The following is a 26,081-nucleotide window of genomic DNA, read 5'->3' on the forward strand; positions in this document are numbered from 1 at the left end:
GAATGTTTATTTAAAAAAATGGAAAAGCAACCATTTGTAATGTTTTTAAATAAATCTTTAAAAAAAAAAAGGTTGTTTGAGGTTTTGGGATGTCAGTCAAGTTGTTACTTGATTAAAAGATAACTTTCATTACATTTTCCGTGGACATACCACAGCTGATGCTTAGTTTTGTGTATGTTTTACTATGTATCACACAAACGGATAGGAAACACACACACACACATCATACATTTCATCCTTAAAAAATCTCCTAAAATTTTGTCATGGAAAAGTGCTACTAACCCTGTAAGACTGAGTATAGTAGTGACATAGTCTGGTAAAATAGATTTTAAATATTGGATCTAGAGATATCGATCTAATTTAGTAGTAGATTTAAGTAGATCTAGATTTGATACTAATTATACATAGATCTAGTAAGACTAATAAAAGTCAGACTGCAAGTCTAGAACTAGGGTTCTTGATCAAGAGATATCATCTACTGAGAGATTTTGAGCAGATGGAACTAGAAATTTAAAGGCTAGAAAATCTAGTTCTAGTCCTAGATTTTATTGACAATGAATGATACCATTTAATTGTCACAAATCTTTTAGAAGCAAAACAAAATTTATGGATTAGGCTTAGCACCTAGAGGCTAGAGCTAGAATTTATATCTAGATCACTATTTTTGTACAACTATTTATAGTTTAGACTTTAACTTAGAAATATAGATCTAGATCTAATAGTGAGTAAAATATATTAAAGTTTTTTTCTATATCTAATAACTAATCATTACTAAGTGCTAGAAATCCATTCTTGTAAACAACTTGTATCTGCATTAAAAAGAGTCACATAAGTAAGCCTCAATTTGCAGTTTTATTGAAGCTGTAGTTGTGGAGCAGTAGAGATGGTTAATGTAACAGTTATCATCATTTCACTAATAAAATGAGTCATTAAAGTACTTTAATGCAGAGATGCCTATTTTGGTCAGATTTTGAAGTGTGTGCTTATTCATTTTACTATAGAGGAATTAATCGATTGCATGTGCTTTGGCACATGTGTTTTTAATGTTTAGCTCTGTAGGTGTTGGATCAAGGAAAAAATAAAATGATATAAAAACTTGTCAGCCATCGGTCAATAAAAATAGATTAGTTTCTTTATTTTCCAACACGTCAGCTTGTGTAAGAGTTGGGTTTTCGAATGCAATGTCTGTGTTGTCAATGTGTGCAATAGTCAGCCATGCAAAGAAAGCAAACAATATTATCTTCAAATTCATGCTATTGGGTCATTTTCTTTTTTACACCAATTTAAAACACTCAATTGATTCCCACACTCAGTTTTTGCCATATCTACTTGAAACTGATGTCACACAAAGGCCATCTCTCCACGCATGAGCTTTACCTATACTATGGCATAACATATGAAACTTCATGCATATGGTCAGGCTATGACAGGTTTGGAAGAGGGCTGCTCCCACAGGGACACATTTCATTGTCAGCTTTGTCACTCCTGCTTATTTATTTTATATTAAAAAGAAAAACCTCCATAACATTCCAACAATGAAATACATGTTTCCCTGTATATTTATGGGCCTAACAATACAGGTTTTTTAAGCTGATGCATCTTGGGGCTTAAAAATCACAATAGACCATAGCTACCTTCCTTCTTCCTGAAGATCGTATGAATAAGGCACATTTTAGATTTTCAGATTAACTTTGTTGTTGAGAGAAAAAGAATGTGTCTTAAATATATTAAAAGAAAAGGAACATGCACTATTTAGTAGTTCTTTAACATCCATCGAAATAAATTATTATGAATAAATATTACGCTGAGCAGCATGTAATTTATGCACATTTGTCTAGATGTTTTTTTGCATAATTATATTAATTTTGCACAAGTTGAATTTTTTTTTTTCTGATTTTTATAATAGGTAAAAATATTACCAGACATTACAGAAAGACTTCAGAAAGCGATGTTAGAATATCTAGCATATAATTCACTTAGTGAATCATCCCTTCTTGTAAGTATGAATGCTTTAAATGAGATAATTTAATACAGCTACATCATTATACCTTAACTTCACAGAACTCTGCATTTTGTGGAATGTTTTTTTTTTTTTGTACTCCCAATTACATTAATATTAAATATACACATTTGCTCTTAAGTAGTCTTTTGTTTTATTAATAAAAATATAAAGAAGTTTTTTTTTTCCATTCCACTATATATATATCTACACACACACACATTATAACAATAAAAAGTTAAGATGTAATATTAATAAATGAATAAACAACTTTAAGAAATAGAATGATATGTCTATATCTATATATATAATTCTCTTCATGGCTCAACAGTTTGGACACCAAGAAGTAAAGGAAAGATCATGCTTTTATTTCTGCAAGTTTGACTAGTTACCCCACGAAAAAAAAGGGGGGGGAAGAGAGAACAAGTAGTATTCACCCATCACTAAATAGCAGGGCCGGACTTAACCATTGTGACCCAGAAGTCATGGAAAGATCCCTCTTTTATTTATTTCTACCCCACGTAACTCAAGCAGCGGGAAAAAGAAGAGGAAGGGGGGGGGCACAATTAATCTACTCTGTATTCAACCGTTGTGGGGCCCTATGCGAAACAGATTTCACTGGGCAAGTTTGGGTAGGGATATGGATAATAAGTGATAGAAAGTGTATAGAAAATAAATTTGTCTTTGCATTTTATTGCGTGTAGCGAAGTCATACAGTATATCATAAAATTTGTTATTTCCTACATAGATCACGCTCAATAGCAAGAATTACCTAATGTTTCAATCTATCTACGAGAATTGTTGGCGTTTTCCATATTGAATGACACCCCAAAATGACAATTTTTGTTTTTAAATTTGAGATTTGTATGAGTTTTCAAAAGATTTTAATAATTTCCTGAAGTTTCCAGGAGTTTTTCATATATTTTGCAATTTCAGAAGATTTCCAGGAGCTCCTGATAATTAGGAGGCCGCTGGAAATCTGTTATAAGTTATAAAATGGTTTAATTTAATAATTTATCTCTAGAATTTGCGCAGGTCCTGTGAAAGTGTGGGGCCCACTACGGTCGCATATGTTGCCGTAGCCTTAGGCCGGCCCTGCTATGCAGTGGGTCAACTAGTAGAAATATACTTTTAATACCTTAAGAATAGAAAAAAGCTTTAAAAATACTCATATTCTTAGGAGGGGGCTTATACACTGGGTCTATGGGCATGTTTGTTTGAAAAATTCTTTAAAAAATAAAAATGCGATCCGGTTTTCACACAAACAAATGTCACTCACACTAGTTCTTGTTCGAAACGAGACATGATGTGCTTTTCATATTCGAAAGTTTAAAAAACTGTTGCTATATATTGGGTTACTTCAATATAAATGCCAAAATAAAACTATTTGATATTAGTAGATTTAAACAACAATGACTTGTATTCATAATTATTTGACTGAAACATGAGAAAATCTTAAGCATGGAATTCAATGTAACCACACTCCATACAACAAGATTGTACTGTAGCTTAAAATATAAATATTGATTGATTGTTTATACAATGGTTATGAAATTATCAATTAACATTAAAGGATACCTAGTTTTACTGTTTTAACATGTTAATTTTGAAGGAGTGAATGATATATATATTTTTTAAAATTTCAGTTTGCTCGTCAATTTTATATAGCACAATGGTTTCGTGATACTACTGTAGAAGCAGAAAAAACACTTAAAGCTCAGCTTAACACTTCTGGAGAAGAACAGGATGAAGATTTTAATGAGACGAAAGAAGAAACATCAACAGAGATAATGCAAAATGCAGAAAAGCGAAAAGCTTTTTTATGTTCCCAAATCTCTTATGGTGGCAAACCTCTTGCTAATTTAAAGTAAGTCTCTTAATCAACATACTGCTAACAATGTTTTACAACTGGGCATTTTAAAATAATAAAATTCACATCTATTTAATTTCAGGCAAGCAGGAGCCAAATTAAACTATGAAAATGCTTGTTTGGTTGCAAGATACTTGTCATCTAAGCGTCCGTTTGCTCAAAGCTTCGATATCTATCTAACACAGGTATGACTGAAAATACTTAGACTAATTTTAAAATATTTCTCATCTTAGTAATAAAGTATAAAATAGCATTTTTGTCTCTATTTTTTTATTCCTGTTAAACTGACTTTGAAAAGCTATGAGAAGTTACTGTATTAAAAACAACTTTCCAACACATTTTCTATAGTTATTTTATTTAAGGTTTTTTTTAGCGGTTCCATTCATTATGTTTTTATAATCATATGAGACAAAAACTCTCTTTTTTTCAACACTGCTGGTCTTAAAGATTTATTTATAACATTTGTTATATTTTTCTTAATTATTAATGATATATATAATTTTTATTTATAGATTCTTAAGGTTTTGTGTGAAACAGCTGTAGCAGTGAGAACAAAAGCCATGAAATGCCTTACTGCAGTAGTTGAAGCTGATCCAGGAATACTAGCCAGGGTATGATCTTTAGTAAACATTTCATTGTTAAAATACCTTTTTTTATTTTATTGCACCTTTCTAATTGGATCTTGGTATACCACTTAGTAATAATTTGGAAAAGGGGGGGGGGATAAGTATGAGTGTCCCCCAAAATAATAACAAATATATGCTGTTTAACAAAAAGGTAACTTCTAAGTTGATTTGCCTACATACACAATTTAATTCATATTTCTGCATGCTTTAAGGCCTGTAGGTAAATATAAAGTGACCTCTTGTTTGGAAATACTTAAAACGTAAGCTTGAAGTAACAAGAAAAAAATATAATTGTCAGAAAGGAAAGCTTAATCTTAAATCACACAGTAATCAAAGTTGTCTAAAAATGTTACTTTTTGTGTCATGGCAACTAAAACAGGGCCTGTTGTTATAAAATATTTCAGGCTGACATGCAGCGTGGAGTACATGGCCGATTTCTGGATCAGTCCACCTCTGTTAGAGAAGCTGCAATTGAACTGGTTGGAAAGTTTATTCTCATTCAGCCAGATCTCATTCCTAATTACTATGATATGCTGTCTGACAGAATTTTGGTAAATTTAGAAATTCATTTTTATACACATAATGTATACTAAAATTTGATAGTAGGAATGAAATGATATTAAAAACCTGAATTAAAAGTTAAAACTTAGCCATAAAGTCACAATATGTTTTTTTTTATTTATTTTAAATAAATGTCACAGTTAAGTTTTTGCATGAGGACTTTGGAATTTCAGAATTGTTTTGTTATAACAATTTTATTAATATAGCACCATTAACAAACATAATGTAGGCTCAGGCACTTTGAGACTGTAACAAACATAAAACTGTTATATTAAAGCAAATATATGTAGAAAACAAGAAATTGAATGTGTAGGTCTATTGTTGTTTTTGATTTTTATGATGCATGTAGCCTGTCAGAATTCAATGAAGAACTATTCTTTTACTCAAAGGGAGTAAGTGGAGTGTACAAAGGAGTGCAGTAAAAAATTGCCTCTTAACTTATGTGGAATTTTTTTTTTTTTTTTAATTGAACATAAAATTTTATATATTATTTATCTTAGGATACTGGAATAAGTGTGAGAAAAAGGGTAATACGTATCTTCAAAGATATTTGTATTGAACATAGTGACTTTCCCAAAATCCCAGAAATGTGTGTGAAGATGATAAGAAGAGTAAATGATGAAGAAGGCATCAAGGTATTGTATTTTTACAAAAAAAATAGTAATTTGTATCACATTTAAACAAAATATAAATTCACGCATAAAAAATCACAATATTAATATCTGTGAGGCTTTTAAAGCAATAGTCTTATTTTTGGTAAAGTAGCCAACTTGCCTATATTAAAGATGAATTATGTTTGGACTATAATTTTACATTGTTAAACAAAACTGTCCATTTCTTCCTTAAGAAATATCTTTGTTATTCTGCATTATTTAATTTTAACCAGTCGACAGACATTGTAACTATTTTACAGTCTATTTTTTGTCTTTTGTTTCAATTTTAAGAAACTGGTCAATGAAGTCTTTCAAGCAATGTGGTTTACTCCAGTAGGATCTCGAGAAAAAGATTCAGAAAAACTTGTACAAAAAGTAATGAATATAACTGATGTTGTAAGTATATTTCATTATTGCTTGTTGAAAAAAAAAAATGCATGTTTAAACAAAATTGTATTTACTCATATGTCTTTCAGCTTTGACTTAATATTCTTATTTTCTTTAAGGTTGCAGCAGCAAAAGATACAAGTTATGAATTCTTTGAGCAGTTGTTAGAAAATGTAAGTTCAAAACATATTAATGAAATGTATATATTTGAGTTTGAAATATTTACCAACTTAGGTTAGCAATTTTTTATAAAATGAATTGTATAACTTTTTAAAAAAAATCTTTTCTTAGCTTTTAAAAAAGGATGAAGAGGGCAATTATAATAAAGCTGCAATTACAGCTTGTAAACAAATTGTTGATTGTCTCGTGGAAAATGTCTTGAGAATTGAAGAAAAAAGTGTTGGTAAGACAATTTCTTGGAAATAGTTTTGCATGTAATCTTTAACATACAAATTTAGAGAAAGTTGTTTATTGTAGCAACTATAAATGTATTTTCAGAAAAATCAGAGAGTAGAACAGTAAGTCGTCTTGTTGGATGCTTATCAACTTTGCACTTATTTAGCAAAATCAAACCTGACCTAATGGTGGAACATGCAAATACTTTACAGCCTTACCTTGACATCAAATGCAATGTACGTTTTTCATTTAAATTAAATAAGTCTTTTTATAAACTTGAACATAGCAATTGTTTTTAGTGAGTTGCTGTTTTTAACTTTTTTTTTTATTGTTGATAAAATTATGGCTTGTAATTTTGATGTTAAGTATTAATTATTTATAGACTCAGGGAGACGTCATGGTTCTTCATTATGTTGCACGGATACTTGAACTTGTAATACCTTTATTGGAACATCCCAGTGAATCTTTCTTGGCCCAAGTTGAGGAAGATTTAGTGAAGCTGATTCTGAAACATGGAATGATGGTAAGGTCATTTTTCTGTTCGAACTTTTGTCACTCTTTCTACAAAACCAATGAAGTCATTATCTAGTATGAAATATTTGTGGTTGTTTGATTTTACAGGTTGTTCAGAGCTGTATAAGCTGTTTAGGAGCTGTTGTAAATGATGTGAGCCACAACTATGAACTAGTCAGAGATTGTTTCAAAAAGTTTTATGGTAAATAAGTTATATGCATGTTTAGTTGAATTTCACATTTATCTATTAAATAATTCTTATCTTATAAAATACAGATGTGATTAAAAAAAGAAGATGACTAGGTTAATTGTACTGCAATTTTAATAGATGATTTCATTTTTGATAAATAAAATTTTGTAATAACCTCATAAAAATGTCTCAACAAAACATCAAATGTTACTTAAATTTTCTTGATTTCTCCTAAAATTTTGCCCAAAGTTCATATTTTTGTAAATTTATTGGTCAATAACTTTGGAAATTCTTAAAAAAATCAGACTAATTACAATAGTTTAAATAAAAAAGGCAGGTTCTAGTTTTCACATGCAAGATTATTTGCCATAAGTATGTCATTATGGGCTTTTATGTTATTATTTTTAATGAATGACATAACATTATTTGCAGTTGATTAAGCAGATCAGCAAGCTGCTAGAGATGCCAACTAGTAGTTTTTGCAATGTTTAAAAAACATCAGGGTGATAAATGTAAAATTTAAATATAATTTTAAAACTTTAAACCCACTTTCTTCTTTTCTGATCAAAACTTCTTTACTTAATTATTTTTTTTCTCTCCAGATTCACCCACATTACATAATTTGGCTTGTGTTAATTGTTGTGGCTTTTGCTCTCATATATTAAATTTCAATAACTGTATATTGATGATATTTTTGTGTTAGGTGTATTAGCAAGACTTATGTATGATCATAAAGCAAATAAAGATTGTCCAACATTGAAAACTAGGAAACCTACTCTTCTTCGAGCTCTTTTTACTGTGGGACTTCTATGCAAACACTTTGATTTTGATTCCAAAGATATGGGAGATGCTAAAGTAAGAGCGCTTTACTAAATATTTGTTTTAAATGAAATATTCATTGTTGATTTGTTTTTGATGTAAATATTAATGTGGTTGTTTTGTAATGTTTATACAAGCTTTTTTTTTTTTTTTTTTAGGTCTGTAACAGAGAGACTGTCTTTGATGTATTTATTTATTTTGTGGGCCATGAAGATGAGGATGTTCAAGTGAAGGCTTTAACTGCAATAGGTACAATATTTAATATATCTTTTTCATTTTTCAATAGTCCAATCCATATTAGGCAAATAGAAGCTTTTTTTGAAAATTAATAATTAAAGTTGTAACTCTAGGTAAATGAAAAATTAGTTATTGTTGCCTTAATTTTGTATGGCATTCAGTAACAGCCACCTTTATTTAAACCATCTAATGCTTTGTACCCATTTTGATGAATAATAATTAATTTATATAACCCTCATGGAGCTTTCGTTATCTAAAAGGGCTAAAAAAAGAAAAAAGAAGGGCTTACTAATATAAAAAAGTTTTGAAAAGGTAGACTGTTTCCTAGAGCATAATGATGCATATGATCATTTCTCCACTGTATATAAAAGACATTACTGCTTTATTACCTTGTTCCAAATACATCTCAACACTTTGTCAAAATTAAGACTTGAATTCCATTTCAAATATCGTATTGCTAAAAATGAATTATTTGCTTTTTTTAAGGTTTCTTTGCATGTCGGCACTACACATTCATGCTTGGGCCAGTATTAAAAGATTTATATACAAGACTTTTAACAGATGACAAAGCTTCAGTGAAACTTCGATGTCAGGTAAATAAATGAAAAGATAGATTAGATTATATATGATTTGATTGATTGAATTTTAATTTGGCCTATTTACAACACAAACTTTTTTTTTAAATTGCATGGCAGGTCTTACAAGATTTTTGCTATTTTTAGTCACCTATTATTTGACTAATATGTCCTAGACTAAAATCTTAGTACTTATTCAAAGAAAACTAATTTTATTTTCAGGTTTTAAGAAATTTACAGGTTTATTTAACAGAAGAAGAATTGCAAATGTCAAAATCTGATGCAGAATGTAAGTACTATAATTAACACATTTTTATTATTGAAGAACAATCATTGGATACACTATAACCTTTTCAAAAAGCACATAACAAAAATCTAGATGGTCTACATGTGTCTTGAGTGCTCTATCAAAAACATGGACCACATATGTGAAGCAAAGTGGCTAAATTTGATTTGTACCACTTATGCTGTCCCTGACGTCTCTTGAAAGTTATATAGCTAGAAAGAGTAAGCTACATTTAGATGCTTACTCGTATGGGTCTTCCACATGGAAAACTTACAAATTCCCAAAATCATTCCATATGGGCAATTGGAAAACAGGGACAAGGAAAACTGGCTGTTCTCATCTTTGCTATGTGGATCTTAAAGCAGATGCTAATGCTTGGAAGGACTTAACTCTTGACTGCAGAATATGGAATTGAGTGGTAGTAAGACCAGCAATGCATAACTATGTAGTGATGATCTCAGCCAACAAAGAACAACTAAACAAATTGAAAAAGACTGGCTCCTCTGAGCAGTCAGATTCTACTTTCACATTGAAGTATGTAGGCAGGAATGCTTCTCCAAAATAGGGATTTACAGACATTATAAGAAATGCTGATGAACCACAGCCTCCTTTTAACTTAACTCTTTGACTCTGGAATTATTTTCCACACTTGGACGAAAATAATTTTTTTTTTGGCCTTTCGGAGTGAAAAGAATGCGTCAATTAAACTTTATTAACTTTTTTGTTTTTAATTATAAAATGATATATTTAATATAGAATTAAAAAGGAATGCAAGCCCTTTTTACATAGCACAAAGCAATTTTTATGAAACAAAAATTATTTTTATATTAATGTTTGAAAGTTAAAAATAAAAACTTACCGACTGAAAAAGCTTCCAGGATCTAGATCTAGACCTGATCTTGGAAAAAATTTATGATCTATTTTGAAAATGAATATTTTTCATCATATTTATCCATATTGTCACAAAACTTTATATAGAAAACACATCTAAATTACATAAAATGGAAATTTTGAGCTAATTATCCATGTCACTACTATTGGAAAAATGAAAAATGACCACCGTGGACAAGCCAACTGCTCTGGGTCTATATTACATCTAGGAAATATATTATGATCCAAAGTAAAAATAATTTATTATTATTTACTATATTCATATTTCCACATAACTTTATATGAAAACCATTTAAAACACATAAAATGAATGTTCTGGGCTCATTATCCCTTATCACAATGACCCAGAACATAAATCTAAAGAAAACAGCCTATTTAAGAACCCACTCTTTCAAAAAATCTTTCACTGTAAAAACAGATTAAAGAAGGAAATTCTGGATGTTTAGTAAAGAGAAACTATTCAAGATAATGTTTTAAGCAATTAAAAACATACACTAGGAAAAAAAAACTAAAAAATAAATTTTAAAACACCAACTTTTCCAGCGTTGATCAGAGCTTTATAGCTGGTAAAATCAACGATGGGAGCAACATTATGGAGTCAGATAGTTAAGGTTGCCAACTATTTTCCTTAGAATTCCATTTTTATAATAATTATTAAACCTGAGTTTAACTGTTAGGCAATGTTAATATTGCATTTAAAATCATTCTTATCATCTTTTTTTTTTTAAGAATTGAAAATAAAATACTCATCAACTTAACTTTTTTGGATTTTTTTCAGGGAAGAAACATTCCAAAACAGAAGATCTGAAAGAAATGGGTGATGTTCAGTCAGGGTATGTACTTCAGATAACTTTTAGTATTGTTATGAATATCGATGGTTCCGGGTTCAAACCCTGCCGGCTCCCATCCCCCGTCGTCTTGCAGGAGGCTTGGACTAGAAAGTAAATTATCGTCAACTCTGAAGGAACATCCGAAACATGTAAAACATAAAACATATTTAGTACCTTGTAGAAATGTGTCTGTTAAAATTAACTCTTATAAAAATATGCATAGTTTGTAGACAAATTGAAAATGGCCAACACCTGTGTCTTCTTTCAATATTACTATAATAAACAGATAAGATCTCATAATCTGATATTTAAATTAAAGCTGAAAATCAAATGGACAAATATAAAAAAAGAAAATGATAAAGAGCAGAGAGTAATTTATGATCAGCTGAACCTTTTTTTTTATTTAAAGATCAGTCATGGTAGGACTTAGGGCAATTTGTAACCATCAGGGCAAAAAAGTCTTCAAAGTTGTTTATATAAATTATACAAATGAATTGATTCTAAAATGTTCTACTTTGAAGATAAAGTAAGGTATCAGTTTAATTATTTAAGTTTTTGAAACATTAATCTTCATTGCACTGTGCGGAGTTGTAAAAAAGCTCCCACAACCTTGTCATAATCCAGGCGCTGTTCCTCAAGGGGCCGTTATATAAATGGCGTGTCCCGCACAGAAAAAGAAAATGGCGGGGGTCTTAGTGTATGCGGTCTCTTGCCGCGAGTCTGACCCACCTGTCAGACAGAACAGTGTACATTGTTCTCATTCAGGCCGGTGAGAGGGAGCTCTTGTTCACTTTTGCTGGCCTAGATTTCCAAGACGAAGGCTCAACTCTACCTGACAATTTAAGAAGAAGAAGAAAACTTAATTTCAAATATTGATCTATAACAACCCCACAGTTTGAGAAACACTAATTCTTATTATTTACATTGAATACATTATACTCGTCACACATACTTGCATATGTCTATTGCAATTTTTTACCTGTCCAAACAAAATAATGTGTTGGCTTTGAGGTGACATTTTAGAATGAAAAAGGAAGCTTGGTTTAACTGTTGCTTAAAATTCTTTAAACTCCTTCCATGCTGAGAAAATCGATCAGGTGAACTGGTTTGACCACATATTAGACATTGAAATCCTACAGTTGTCACATAATAGCAGTATCCACACCACAGCACTTTCGATGGATGGAACTTACGTCTCTATGCCAAAAAATCGACTTCCCGAATGACTTCTTTATGGGGAGTTGTGTGCAGGAAAGCACTTTCAATAGAAGTGTTACAAAGACACCCTTAAGAGCTCCCTTGAGGAATGTAATATTGATAATTACAGTTGGGAAACACTAACTCTCGATCGCTCCTCATGGCATGAAGCTGTGAGAGGAGTCTCAAGATACGAGACAAGGAGAGCAGCCATCATGAAAGAATGCATAGCAAATAAAAGGCTGAGAGAAGAAGCAGGCTTATCTGCAGTAGACCCAACTTACCCATGCCATGTGTGTGGCCGTTTTTTTAAAGTGAGGATTGGACTTTATAGCTGTCTTCGAGTTCATAGGAAATGAGTAATGTGCTCATTTTTAGTGATGGGAATTTTCCGAAAATTTTCTGTATTCCGAAAGTTTCAACTGATCCAACTTTTAAGCAAAAAAAATCCTAAATTTTCCTTTTTTTTTTTTTTTTTTTTAAATCAGAATTTTTTTAATACATTTTTTTTATTGAAAAAAAAAAATCGATTTTATTATTTTTCTATTTTTGGAAGAATGCAAAATACGATTTTTGATTTGTTTTGGACATGCGCACATCCGGTCTTTTGACATAGTTATAAGTTCTATTTTTTTAAAAATCTTGTGGTACCGTATTTCGGTCTAGACAAGAGTACTAGATCTATAGTGACTAGAGTGGTTCGGATCAATGTAGATAGATATATTCTAGATAAGATATCTAGTTTCTTTAATTTGAAATACTTTTAATCTAGATCTAGAGCATCTAGACTTCAATGGCTGCTTGCCAGCTTGAAAAGTTCAGTTCTAGATCTAAATATCAGAGTATCATGATGCCCGACCGCTATGCGCTATTAATTTTTACTCTGTTGATACGATGGCCCCTAGATTTTTCTAATTTGAACCCTGCCTGCCGACTTCCATGAGTTCAAATGGTATTAGATTTAGACATATAGATCTATAAGATCTAGATCTATTAAGGCTACCGACCATCTAGAGTCTAGACTCTTATATAGATTTTAATATATATATATAGATGTATGCCTACTTTACAAGATTAGTGAGTTACTGAATATAAGTCTGATAGAAAATAGATCTAATAATAATATCTTGGTTCTAGAGTCACTAGAGATGTAGATCCAAGTTATTAGATTTAAGTAGATCTAGATTATAGATAGATCTAGATTTATAGTGAGAAATATAAAAGTTTTTTCTATATCTAATAACTAATCATTACTAATGCTTTAAAATCCCAGTTTGGTAGAGATCCACTTCTTGCAAACAACTTGTATCACACATAAGGATTTAGGAAGCCTCAATATGCAGTTTTATTGCTTAACATTCTCTTCCTCTAAGCATTGCTCCTCATCTGGTTGTTCTTGCTTGTCTTGCTTAAGAACTCAGCAGAGATTCAGCAGCTTTCTCTCAATTGCGTTTCAAATAATTTTTGGTGGATTTCATGTGCAAAGTTTAATAAACATTTTCTTTTGTACAAAAGTTAATAATCTGTGAAACAAACAGAAGGGTAACTCATACTTTTGAAGTATTTCCAAAACTCAAGCATGTTTTGATTTTCAAACACATTTATTCTTTATAGTTGTTTGAGAGAGAAGCTGTTACAATACCGTTAAAGCAGTTATCTATTATAGAATGCTCAGACTGCCTGGACCAAGATATAAAGCATCTGCAAAAAAGCTTTCTTCTCTCATTTATATGTACAAACAATAGTGCCTTGCATGCATTTTGTGTGCATGTGTACCGTAAAGCTTATGCAGTGTAATTATTATGTAATACAATATTAATTAAAGAAATTGAAGTATTACAAATTGAATTACATGACTGATCCAAACTAATTCATACACTGAAAATAAGCTTTGTTTTTTAAAAAAAGCATTAAAAAAAATTTTGCTTGTTATAATCTCATAATCAACTGGCTTACTACAAAATATATCGACTCATAAAAAGGGAAAGTATTGCAGCAAATATTATATGTGTTAATTCCATTACAAGTAAATTTATAAGATTGAAACATAGGAGAAAACATTTATTTTCTCAGCATGGCTAGTACTGTGATGCAAGTGTATTTAAAAGAGCTTTTGGAAGCCTTCTTTCATGAAAATTCTCAAGTGCGTCTCACAGCACTCAATGTTGTCACTTTGGTTCTTAAACAAGGTTTAGTCCATCCTGTTCAGGTTAGTAGTTTTAGGCTAATAATTTATCTAAAACTAATTATAATTTTGTAATATAAATTTAAGTGTTTCATGCTTGCAAGGTTATATCCATATTGTGTAATTGCTAAAAATAATTGCAATTTAATAGGAAATTTTATTTCAAAAGTAATGAATGGCATTAAATATAGTAGCACCAAATTTTTTTTAAATGTATTTTCTGGGTGGAAAGCTGAATCTATAATGATGTCACTGGCAATGTCTGGAGCCTCTTCCCACATGGAATCCACTCCCTAATGTCCTCCATGATATCAACTTGTACTTATTTCTGTGCAGTCTTTAAGGGACAGAAATAACTGTGATCTTTATTATTTATTGCGAGACAAAAGGAGCCATATATAAGCCTTAAATCTTTGAATAAGTCGTTAAACATTTGATGTGTGCTTTAAAACATTGTTACAATGAAAGTAAAATTGAAAGTTTTAAGATGAAAAAAACATTGGCTTCTACATAACATAATTTTATTGATAAAAATAAATTGAAATGTGGCCTGAAGCTAAGAAATAAAATAACACACATTTGAAGTGTTGAATAAATTTTGCTTTGTGTAGCATAGCATTTCTATTGCCTATCACAATAATAATGAACTTTGTTCATTAATGGTTTTTCTTTTTTTTTCTCCAGTGTATTCCTTATTTAATCAGCATGGGAACTGATACTGAACAATCTATAAGGGTGAAAGCAGATCAACAACTTCAAGAAATTGAGAAAAAATATCCTGGATTTACTCATGTATGAAAGAAATACCTAGTTATATTTTATAAAGATCTTTTTGATAAATACACAAAATGACATAGTTATATGATTTTTTAAAATGTTTTTTTTTTTTGAAGATGAAAGCACTTCAAGGAATGAAAGCATCCTACCGTCTTCAGAAAGTGTTTCACTCTACTAATCCACTAGAACCAGTTAGAGGTCGTCGTTTCAATGATGAAAATCAGCCACAAGCACTGAATGCATTCCTTTACTCTCTTTTGCGATCTAATAGATCTCATAGAAGAGGCTTGCTTACATCTATAATCAATCTTTTTGATGATTCAGCTGTGAGTACAATATATAGATATATAATGTAATACCTAAATATGTTTATAACAGTGATGGGAGTTTTCCAAAAATTTTCATAATTCCGAAAATCTCATCTGATCCGATTTTATTATTTTTCCATTTTCGGAAGAATGCAAAATAAGATTTTTGATTTGTTTTGAACATGCACACATCCGGTCTTTTGACACAGTTATAATTTCTATTTTTAAAAAGATCTTGTGTTACCGTATTGTCTGAAGTCTAGATCTCGGTCTAGACTAGAGTACAAGGGTGACTAGAGTGGTTTGAATCAGTCTAGTTAGATATATTCTAGATAAGATATCTTATTTTCTAGTTTCTTTAATTTGAAATACTTTTGATCTAGATCTAGAGCATCTAGACTTCAATGGCTCAATGGCTGCTTGCCAGCTTGAAAAGTTCAGTTCTAGATCTAAATATCAGAGTATCATGATGCCTGGCCGCTATGCGCTATTAATTTTTATTCTGTTGATACGATGGCCCCTAGATTTTTCTAATTTGAACCTTGCCTGCCGACTTCCATGAGTTCAAATGGTATTAGATTTAGGCATATAGATCTATAAGATCTAGATCTAGTAGACCTACCGGCCATCTAGACTCTATAGATTTTAATATATAGATGTATGCCTACTTTACATGACTAGTGAGTTACTGAGTATAAGTGTGATAGAATATAGATCTAATAATAATATATTGGTTCTAGAGTCACTAGAGATGTAGATCCAAGTTATTAGATTTAAGTAGATCTAGATTATAGATAGATCTAGATTTATAGTGAGAAATATAAACGTTTTTTCTATATCTAATAACTAATCATTACTAATGCTTTAAAAGCCCAGTTTGGTAGAGATCCACTTCTTGTAAACAACTTGTATCAGCATGAAAAAGAGTTACATAAGGATTTAGGAAACCTCAATATGCAGTTTTATTGCTTAACATTCTCTTCCTCTAAGCATCATCTGGTTGTTCTTGCTTGTCTTGCTTAAGAACTCAGCAAAGATTCAGCAGTTTTCTCTCAATTGCTTTTCAAAGCATTTTGGTGGACTTCATGTGCAAAGTTTAATTAACAGTTTCTCTTGTACAAAATTTAATAATCAGTGAAACAAACAGAAGTGTAGCTCATACTTTTGAAGTATTTCCAAAACTCAAGCATGTTTTGATTTTCAAACACATTTAATCTTTATAGTTGTTTGAGAGAGAAGCTGTTACAATACCATTAAAGCAGTTATCTATTATAGAATGCTCAGACTGCCTGGACCAAGATATAAAGCATCTGCAAAAAAGCTTTCTTCTCTCATTTATATGTACAAACGATAGTGCCTTGCTTTCATTTTGTGTGCATGTGTACCGTAAAGCTTATCCAGTGTAATTATTATGTAATACAACTTAATTAAAGAAAATATGAAATAAAATGATTCTACATCATTTTTTAAAAATTTAGCAACATCTTTTTTTAAGTCGCAGCGACAGGCCAGTTCAAAAATGGGGATGTGCAAAATTTCCTAAAAATTTTTCTAAGTCTGTTCCCATCACTGTTATAAGAAATAGCTTTGAACCTAAAGGTGACGGCTTCTTGCACTATTTACACATACAAATTATTAAGCCTTTTTGTTTTGTAGGTGGTCAAACAACTTATATTTTCCATTGCATAATTAAGTATACCTCTTCATCATTAAATCTTCAAGGATGCTGACAATTTTCAGTCCCTTGAGCAGCGATGCCAAAATGATGCTTATTTTTTAGCGTAAGGGACAAGTGACTTTTTGTTTGTTTCCATCTTGGCTAACAAGCCTTCTTGTTCTTTGTCTGGCTCCACGCTGTTTTAGTACTGATACCTGGCTGACTACCATCACCAAATCCCTAGTCTACTGGCCCTGTGTGATGAGCACTCTGCTATACTTTAGTGAAACATATATCAGCCTACCGTTGGGAGGAAAACAGAATTTTCCTTTTAGATTTTTCATTAAAGTGTTAAAGGCCATGGTACCAATCCATCAAAGATAGAATTAAGTCCCTAATGTAAGGAAAGACACATTTTTCAACTTTTTTTTTTGGGGAGGATTGGATTTTCTACACTTTGTGTACATTGTCTACACTTTTGGCGGGCCATATTTGGGCATCACAGGCCTATAATAATTAAAAAAGGGACATTGAGAATCTGGATAAACTCTAGAAACTATCACATGCAGTCAATATTTTGCAAACTATGCTGAGTTGAGAGATACTTTTATAATTGTTACAGTCATTCCAATCCCCATTGTTACATATCTTATATAAACTCACTTTGTATATCTGGTAAAAAGTTTGTACAGTTATTTCTCCCACACCCAATTTCGGATTCAGGTTAAGCTGAAATTTTGCACAATTATTTCATTTACTTGACAACACAAGTATCAATTTTTTAAAAATTAACCAATTAGTTAATTAGTAATTATTTTGTTTGATATCTTGAACAAGGGAAAGAAATCATACTTGACATATATCATGGTATAAGTTGAATTAGTCCCCTTGAGGACTCCTGAGAACGCTGAGTGAACATTTTTTTCATGCATTTACATTCACCAAGATACCCCTTTCATTGCACATATTTTAAAGTATTCATGTTTTTATTGTTTTTATATTTTGTGACAATATTTGCATCGAGCATGTCTTTTGGTAAATGGCCCAATTACCAGCAGCGGCAGAGGAGATAAGAATTCTGGGAGCAGAGTATTTGGTTGGCTTTTACTACTTCTGATGGAAACTTTCTATTTTTCATGCCATGTTGGCAAGGGAGAATCACAAATTGCTCCCCTTTCACGTATGCTAGCCAGCGTTGGCAAAAAGATAATGCTACCACACATTCTTTGGACAGATTAGTGCTGAAAAATACTAAGTAATTTGATTACTTGACTTAATGATGCTTGACAATACATGAATTAGGTATTTGTAGTTAGAAAATAATTTGACCTTGCTGTGAATTATTAGTTAATAGACACCTAACACACAACAACAAGATAGAATCACACCAGGAATACTTGAATAAAATCCAGTGTAATAGGGAATAAAAGAATAATAGGTAGTTTCAGCTTTCAGTTAATTAAAATACACAAAACATGCAAATTTTAGAGGCTTTTATCCTGTATGTATTTGCATTTTCTTTATTCTTAAAAAACTTCTTGTATTAATTTGCTTGCAGAGAATATCCTTAGAAGAACAAGTGTACATTGCTGACAATTTAGGATACTTTGCTTACCAGTGCCAGGATGAACCATTGTTTATAATACACCAAACTGATATCATTGTGTCTGTGACTGGTTCTAATTTATTACAGTCATTTAGAGAGGTAATTGTTTTTAGCTGTTCTTGTTGTTAAAATATATTACGATTTTTTTTTTTTTAATTTACATTCACACTTTCTTTTTAAAGAATCTGCTACACAATCATGAAAAAGAAGAAAGAAATGGTAGCAACAATCCAGAAAATTTACCTAATGGTGATGCAAAGGCTGTTGTAGAGGATGAAGATGATGATGATGATCCTGAATCATTATTAAGTAAGTATTAATTATTTATCGTGAAAGGTGTTAATTTCTGAGCAAGAATAAAGTGTTTATTTAATATATGTATAGTATAATACTTTTAAATTTTTTTTTACAGAAAAGCTTCCAGAAAATATCAAACCCCTTGAAGATGTAATGCTTTTATCACAGGGGTGTATACTTTTATTGGTGCTAAAACAACATCTTAAAGAGATGTATGGCCTTACAGAAGGGTAATTTTTTTTTTTTTTTTCCTTTTTTGGATAATTTTTTGAATATGATGTTACTAAAAAAAATGCACATTTTTTAAATCCACTTATAAGTTAACATTTTTTTAGGACTTTGATTAGACAATGTTTTGCTAACCTGTTGATTATCTTATAACTTAAAAAAAAAAAAAAGTAGGTGATGTTTAAATCAAATTTATTTTCTTCATTTGTAATTATATTTTTAAAAGCATTCTAAATTATACATTTTTTTTCTTACATATTTCTTCAGCAAAATTCACAGATATTCTCCGACAGAGGCAGCAAAAGTCTATGAGAAACCTTTAAATCGTAAAACGTTACCAAATTTTGAACCTCAGCACACTTTAACTGTATTAAAGTCAATGTATGAAGAGGACTCCAGAACATTAGAAGAACGAAAACAAAAACTGGTTCAAGATTATCTTGAGGTTGGTTTTGTTATTGCCTACATTTGACTAATGAACTACTTTAAATTAAAACTAAAATAGCATACACAAAAGTGGACATTGATAAAAAGTTAATGTTTATAAATATATCAATAGGCACAACAACAAAAAAAATATAATTATTTTCAGTTTCGAGACTTAATGATGAGTATTGATCCCACTGATGAAGATGACAGCGGTGATGAAGTGCGAAGTACAGGTCATGCAACTCCTGGTACAACAAAGTCTCCTTCTCATCAAAGTGATCCTGGTGATGGAGTTAGCAGAAATGGAGAAGTACATCATACAGATGGTGATCCTGAGACTGATCGGTTACAAGCAAGCTCTGGAATGTCTGTAAGTTAAGGGAAGATATTGTTATTATAGTTTAGTGGAAGAATAATAATCTAAATAAAATTTTCTAAATGTTTTTTTAAAATTTGTATTAAAATGTACAGCTTTATACCATGTGGTATAGCATTGGAAGTTATTAGTGTAATGTTTCATAAATTGTATTGTACATTGTCTCAGAGAGCCCTGCACTCCATGGACTTAACACTTCTAGTTGTGCATTGTTTCTCCCTCATAAGTTGGTTTGTGGGCTTTTTCATTTTATGGACCAAAGGTTTGGAACTCACTCCCCATTGATCTGTGACAAACAATATGCTACATTCAAAAAGAACATAAAGACCTATCTGTTCCAATTTTTTAAAATGTAATTATTATGTAATACAACATTATTTAAAGAAAATATTCAATAAAATGATTTTACATAATTTTAAAAAATTCATCATCTTTTTTTTAAGTCATTGCGTAAGGCCAGTTAAAAAACTGGGGTGTACAAAATTTTCCAAAAGTTTTTCAAAGTCTGTTCCCATCACTGTGATAAGAAGTCTCAATAGTTTATATAGATATTTAGAATTATGAACTTTTTTATATGTATAATCTATGGGCACACCTGATTTCTGTGTGTCCATGGGCGGCATAAAACAATCTGGCGGGCTGCATGTGGCCCTCTGTCCATAATTTGCCCACCCCTGCTCTAAACCAATACAAAAATTGAGATTTATATAAATTACAACTTGTTTTTTTTTTGTAATTAATAAAACTAATAAAAAAAAATTTTAGGTTCCATGATGACCTTTTCGAGACCTAATATATAGAATAAAGCAATAAATATTTTTTTGTTAACAACTGTTACTTACTATCACATACATGCTCTAAACTGTGCTTATTGTTAATGTAAAGATCACTTTTAATGTTGTTATATTTTTTACTTTTTCATTATATAGATTGATTTCTTAAATAAAAATATTTTGTTTTAATGTTTGCGGCTTAAACTTCAGTTCATTTTGGAAAATGTCTGAAATTCATTTGAACATAATATGAATCCTGAGATACTTTGCCTCATGAATAAACTTAAGAGCCATGTAGGTCAAAACATTTCATGACTAATCTTAAAGACAAAGTAACGCAAAGAGCACCTAGCAGGCACTTTCTTGAGCACTGAAAAGTAGGTCTTAGTAGTGCCATGTCTAATCTCATTAAATCCTCAAATTCTCTTTACTTTCTGCCTAGGATTTTCTCACATTATATTTTACAAATTTTCTATCCTGGCCAATAAGTTTAAAAAAAAAAAAAAGCCATAAAAAGAATCAATTCTAAATTTATCTTTAAATTCTAAATCAATATAAATATGACTTAAATTTTTCATCAATTACAATAATGCAAGTTTCAATTTCTTTTTGCGTAAGGCACTATTCTTTACTTATAGGGGAAAAAACAACTCAGATCAATTTTTTTTCATACTTGTATTTAGTTTACTTTAATACATACATAGCAGGGAAAGGTTACTACAATACTTATCAGTTTCTATATTCTCTTGAGTCTTACCCTACCATTGATTCTTTAGTCCACACTCCTTCCCCATACTCATCATTGTATAATGAAATCACTCTCTTCAGTGCTTTATTGTTATTCTAATTTTGTCTCACTGCCATTTACCATTAAATTTATCCATATTTTATGTGTTTCATATTATTTGTATGTAAATTTTGAAACATGCCTCCGGCATAGATGTGAAACAAACAAAAAATATCCATTTCAATATGCAGCTTTGTTTAAAAAAACAACAACAATTATTCAATTGTTTTTGGGGCACCTTGGAAGAAAAAAAAACAAACTATGCTGAAAATGTATCTGTGCAGTTTAAAATATCTTATTGTTTATAGAAAAAAAACAGAACAGTTTAACTGACAAATTGTTCACATATTAAAAAGGTTTTAATAATTTTTGTTTTCTTACTCTTCAGGAAAATCCCTCTTCATCCTCAAAGTCTCCCAAAGCATCAAATTTTCCTCATGATCATCATCATCACCACCATCATAATGACAAAAAGAAAAAAAGTCATTCTTCTCATAGAACTCATAAACTTTTGGCCTCAGGAGGTCACAAAACACCAACTGTGAAAAAGAAACGAAAGAAAAAGAAGCGGATAGGAACTGATGATGAAGATGACAGTGAAGATGACCCAGACTTTATTGGTTGAGTGATGGTTACTATTTATATGAAAGTTTGTTTTTCACATTGTTGTTTATTTGTTGTTCATGCAACACTTGTACATTGAGCATTCCCTTACAACCATGAGCTTATATATTTCTTGTTGGATTGCTTTGGAGAAAACTAGGCAGTTTATGAAGTTAATTCATAAATAGGCTAATTGTGTATTTATGCATCCAAATGTTTGATGCTTTAGTTAGAAATAAAATCATTAATTGATACTGAAACAATGTAATGGCAGCTGTACAATCTTAGATCATTTGATTTGGTTATGTATGAGTGTAATATAGAAACATATTTGTTTTAATACAGTTTCAGACAAAAATGTTTTTAATCATGTTAATGCAATGGATTCATTTTGAGTAAATAGTGTCTTGATTTAATGTGCCAATAAAAATAGTACATTCTAGATCAATTAACCAGGAAGCAGACATTGGGATTTTATGTATGAAATTCTAATATCACATTATAGTTCCTTTGGGTGTGATTTTATGACTGTATTAATACTTATATATAGCATCTTTAGTAGACTGTTCATTAGCATATATACCAGAAGTTTAAAAAAAAATCCATAACAAGGCAAATGTGAGCAATAAAAAAAAAGTGTCACAATTTTTTAATTTTTACATCTGCAAAATAGTTGAAGTTATACGTAAAACATTTTTATGTTGTTTATATATTATATCTATTTGTTTTTAGTATTAAAACACTACGAAAATATTTGTCTTGTATTACTGGTATATAAGTTTAGAGAAATATCAACTTTTCAGCTTTTAGTGTTATGTTACATGCTTGAAACACAAACTGATTAAAAAATTCTTTTCAAATCAAAATTTTTTTTTAAATATATTGTATTGACTAGTTTATTTTTAGTTGCTATTGTAATCATTCTATTGGATCTGAAAATAATAAAAAAAATATTGCCATAAAAGTTGGCTTGTAAAAGAATAAATATGCAGCACATTTTCTAAAAATTCAGTGCATTTCTGTTAATTTGAAAACAAAAGTGACAAAAATATTTAGAAATTGTTTATAATGCTGCATATTTATTCCAGAAAGTTAAAATCTATTTTTAAAAATAATATTTCAAAGCCTTTAAATATATTCACCTGAACAGTTTTTAATTATAAATGGTTACAGTTCAGTGTAGATCCTTTTGTAACCCAACTAAAACAAATTAGGAAGCACACACAGACACAAAACTTTACCATATTGGTAATTTCTATTACATGAAGTTCTAGTTCTGCAGTTTGGACCCAATTCTATTCAGTCATAGAGGTATAAAGTTCAGAAAGACATCTAGTGTAGTACAAGTTTGATAGGCAACTATTTAAGTTAAAAGTATCTAACAAAATGGCTTAAGTATGCATAGAAAGTTTTTACAAGTGTAGGTAGCTAATATAGATCAATATATGCTGTAAATAAATCTATGAAGTTTTTATGGAAGAGTTGAATGTATTTTAGTTGTTGTTTTTTTGTTGTTCTTGGATACATTCTTTTTATAGAATTAATGTTCTTTGATTGTAGACCAATTGATTTAGTGTTTGAATTGTATGATTAGCATATTTTTTAAAGTTAAAGACTTGACTTTTAAAATTTTTATCCCTTAAGATGTAGACTTCAAATTATAGACTAAATCTACCTCATAGATATTTCACTAATCAGATTTTAAAATGCTTTTAAGCGAGTCTCTTTGGTACTTTTAAAATATTTTATTATCAGGTAGTCTTATAGCTTTTATCTGAGTTTTATAATGTGTTAAATATATATATACAAAAACCTTTAAAAAAAAAAAGAATTTAATGACTACGCTTTTAGGATACGCACTTATGACTGATACAGCTATATCAAACAATTTTTATTTAATATGATCTAGTTAATAATTCTTTGAGAACTTTCAATATTTTGTGCCTAATATGCTTGTTTTATATCACTATTCATAAATTCAAGCAATGTATTTCACCTCAATACATATTTAGTATAATACAAACTATATGTCATTGAAAATAATTTTTAAAATACTTACATATAAAACATGATTATTATAAAGTGGTTAACCTATATCTTAAATTAAACATTTCAAAACATTTACTTTAATTCCAGCAACAAAAATGTTCAGCATTACCATAAAATAAAAATGAGATTTACATTGTGTTACAATTGTTTGAGAAACACAAGATATTACTTATTAGAAGATAAAGTAAGTTAAGACAAAAATCTCATCAAAGCAAAGCCTGGTTTGCTCAATTACAAGTGTTCAATCTTTGTCATCATTCATCATAACTAATCTACTGTCAAGACTATCAAATTGTGTTCTAGAATTGTTTATTGTTAAGCGTTTTATAATTATACATTTAACCACAGTCATTGCTGAAAGAATGTTAATATTTGAAGTTGCAGAATTTTTTTTTTTTTTTCAATTTGATACTTGTGATGCATCTTAGTTGTGTTTTATTTTCCTTCTTTTGCAGAATTTATATTTGCAAAATATTTTCATTAAAACTCATTTGTCTATTTCCACCTCATAAATTGTCATTATATATTTGATTGATGATCAAATCTTCCATCAATGAAAAAAAGACAAAATAAATTTATTTAATATAAAAACTAATTTTCTTCAATAATCTTTTTTTTTTTTTTTAAAACACTGCCCCATATTGATGACTTTTATCAATCGTCATTCAATATCCAGACTGCATCTTTTGAAATACAATATACTCTGTTCAGTGTTTTAATACTGCTTTGACAGTAAAAGTAAAGCTCCCCTTTCAGACCCTGAGATCTAGAGAGCAGATGATGTAAAGGTTATATGTTGCTTTGTCAAGTGACCCAAAAAATTATTTTGGGACTAAAACTGTTTTTATTCCTAATACATTGCATGAGCTAGTCAATTTTTAATTAGTAGATTACCTGGCATTATGGATAACTTGAAACACCTTGGCAGGGCAATCCCCCCTCCCCTGTATTCATTACTTGGAACAATGTGTGATGATAGTCTTGATGATCAGGCAGAAGAAACATTGAGTGCAGTGCAGAAGATAACAGGACATCACTCATTTCTTTATGAAAAATGTTGCCAGGTTTTGCTGTTAATTTCCATTATAGACAGCTTTATGCCTTCTTTTGCTGTCTGTTCTTTGGTAGATTACTGTACCATACACTGACTCCGTACTTTACTTGTATTCTTTTAGTAAGGGCTCTATTGCTTCATAATATGCATACTTTTAGGCAAATTACTCTCATGCAAACAAGTACAGTAATGTATTTTGTGTATTTTTCTTTTTAGATTCCATTGCTTATAACCAGACATTTTCATACAAACTCAGTCTTTAATTCAAATTAGTTTTAAAAAGGAATCTGAGTTCACAGCAATATCAATGAGTTCATTTAACATTAAAAGAAAAAAAATTGCGTGTGGGTTAACAAACTGGCTAATGCTAGTTACATTATATTTTAATGTTGGTTGCTCAGGTGGTAAACAAACTGGCTAATATTAGTTACATTATATTAACTCTTTCTCTCCTGATTAACGATACCATTGTTGATTTGACCTCATTAAATAAATATGTTTTTATAAAATTCAATTTGTGTTATATTAAAAGAGCATACATTCTCCTATAATTCTATACCAAAAATAATGTTTTCTGATTACGAACAAAAATGTTATTGAAATTTAATCATAACAGGGTAGAGGTAGAAAGTGGGAAATTAACAATTCTGTCAGAACATGGAAAAATAGTTACGGAGATAAAGAGTTAAATGGTGGTCGCTCAGGTGGTAAACTCTGGCTAATGCTAGCTACATTATATTAATGTACATTAGTATGTAAATCTTGTTTCTCAATAGCTTTTGATTGCCTAATTGAATTGAAATATTGAAGTTTATTACAACCTGAATAACTGCACCTGTTGAGCTCACCAAGTAGTCATGACAGATGGAAAAGGATGCCAACAATTAAAATCATTATAACATCATATATAAATAAACAAAGA

At 30.2% G+C, this 26,081-nt stretch overlaps 1 protein-coding gene across 1 annotated transcript in view; it reads left to right on the top strand.

Annotated features, from left to right (window-relative positions):
- LOC106060099 (nipped-B-like protein) overlaps positions 1–22,414 on the top strand; it is a 47,356-nt gene extending 24,942 nt beyond the window's left edge. The window contains exons 23-48 of the mRNA XM_013217877.2: positions 1,907–1,996; positions 3,646–3,866; positions 3,952–4,054; positions 4,382–4,480; positions 4,900–5,046; positions 5,557–5,691; positions 6,001–6,105; positions 6,216–6,269; positions 6,388–6,499; positions 6,595–6,728; positions 6,875–7,015; positions 7,114–7,207; positions 7,899–8,050; positions 8,173–8,263; positions 8,738–8,844; positions 9,049–9,115; positions 10,782–10,836; positions 14,104–14,239; positions 14,900–15,007; positions 15,109–15,318; positions 18,516–18,662; positions 18,746–18,872; positions 18,976–19,090; positions 19,356–19,533; positions 19,681–19,887; positions 21,842–22,414. Coding sequence (XP_013073331.2) covers positions 1,907–1,996; positions 3,646–3,866; positions 3,952–4,054; positions 4,382–4,480; positions 4,900–5,046; positions 5,557–5,691; positions 6,001–6,105; positions 6,216–6,269; positions 6,388–6,499; positions 6,595–6,728; positions 6,875–7,015; positions 7,114–7,207; positions 7,899–8,050; positions 8,173–8,263; positions 8,738–8,844; positions 9,049–9,115; positions 10,782–10,836; positions 14,104–14,239; positions 14,900–15,007; positions 15,109–15,318; positions 18,516–18,662; positions 18,746–18,872; positions 18,976–19,090; positions 19,356–19,533; positions 19,681–19,887; positions 21,842–22,078 — 3,372 coding nt within the window. The 3' untranslated portion in view covers positions 22,079–22,414. The remainder of the gene's footprint in view (positions 1–1,906; positions 1,997–3,645; positions 3,867–3,951; positions 4,055–4,381; positions 4,481–4,899; positions 5,047–5,556; positions 5,692–6,000; positions 6,106–6,215; positions 6,270–6,387; positions 6,500–6,594; positions 6,729–6,874; positions 7,016–7,113; positions 7,208–7,898; positions 8,051–8,172; positions 8,264–8,737; positions 8,845–9,048; positions 9,116–10,781; positions 10,837–14,103; positions 14,240–14,899; positions 15,008–15,108; positions 15,319–18,515; positions 18,663–18,745; positions 18,873–18,975; positions 19,091–19,355; positions 19,534–19,680; positions 19,888–21,841) is intronic.
- The last annotated feature ends 3,667 nt before the right edge of the window (positions 22,415–26,081 follow it).

Source organism: Biomphalaria glabrata, chromosome 5, assembly GCF_947242115.1.
Source record: "Biomphalaria glabrata chromosome 5, xgBioGlab47.1, whole genome shotgun sequence".
Taxonomy (NCBI): Eukaryota; Metazoa; Mollusca; class Gastropoda; family Planorbidae; genus Biomphalaria; species Biomphalaria glabrata.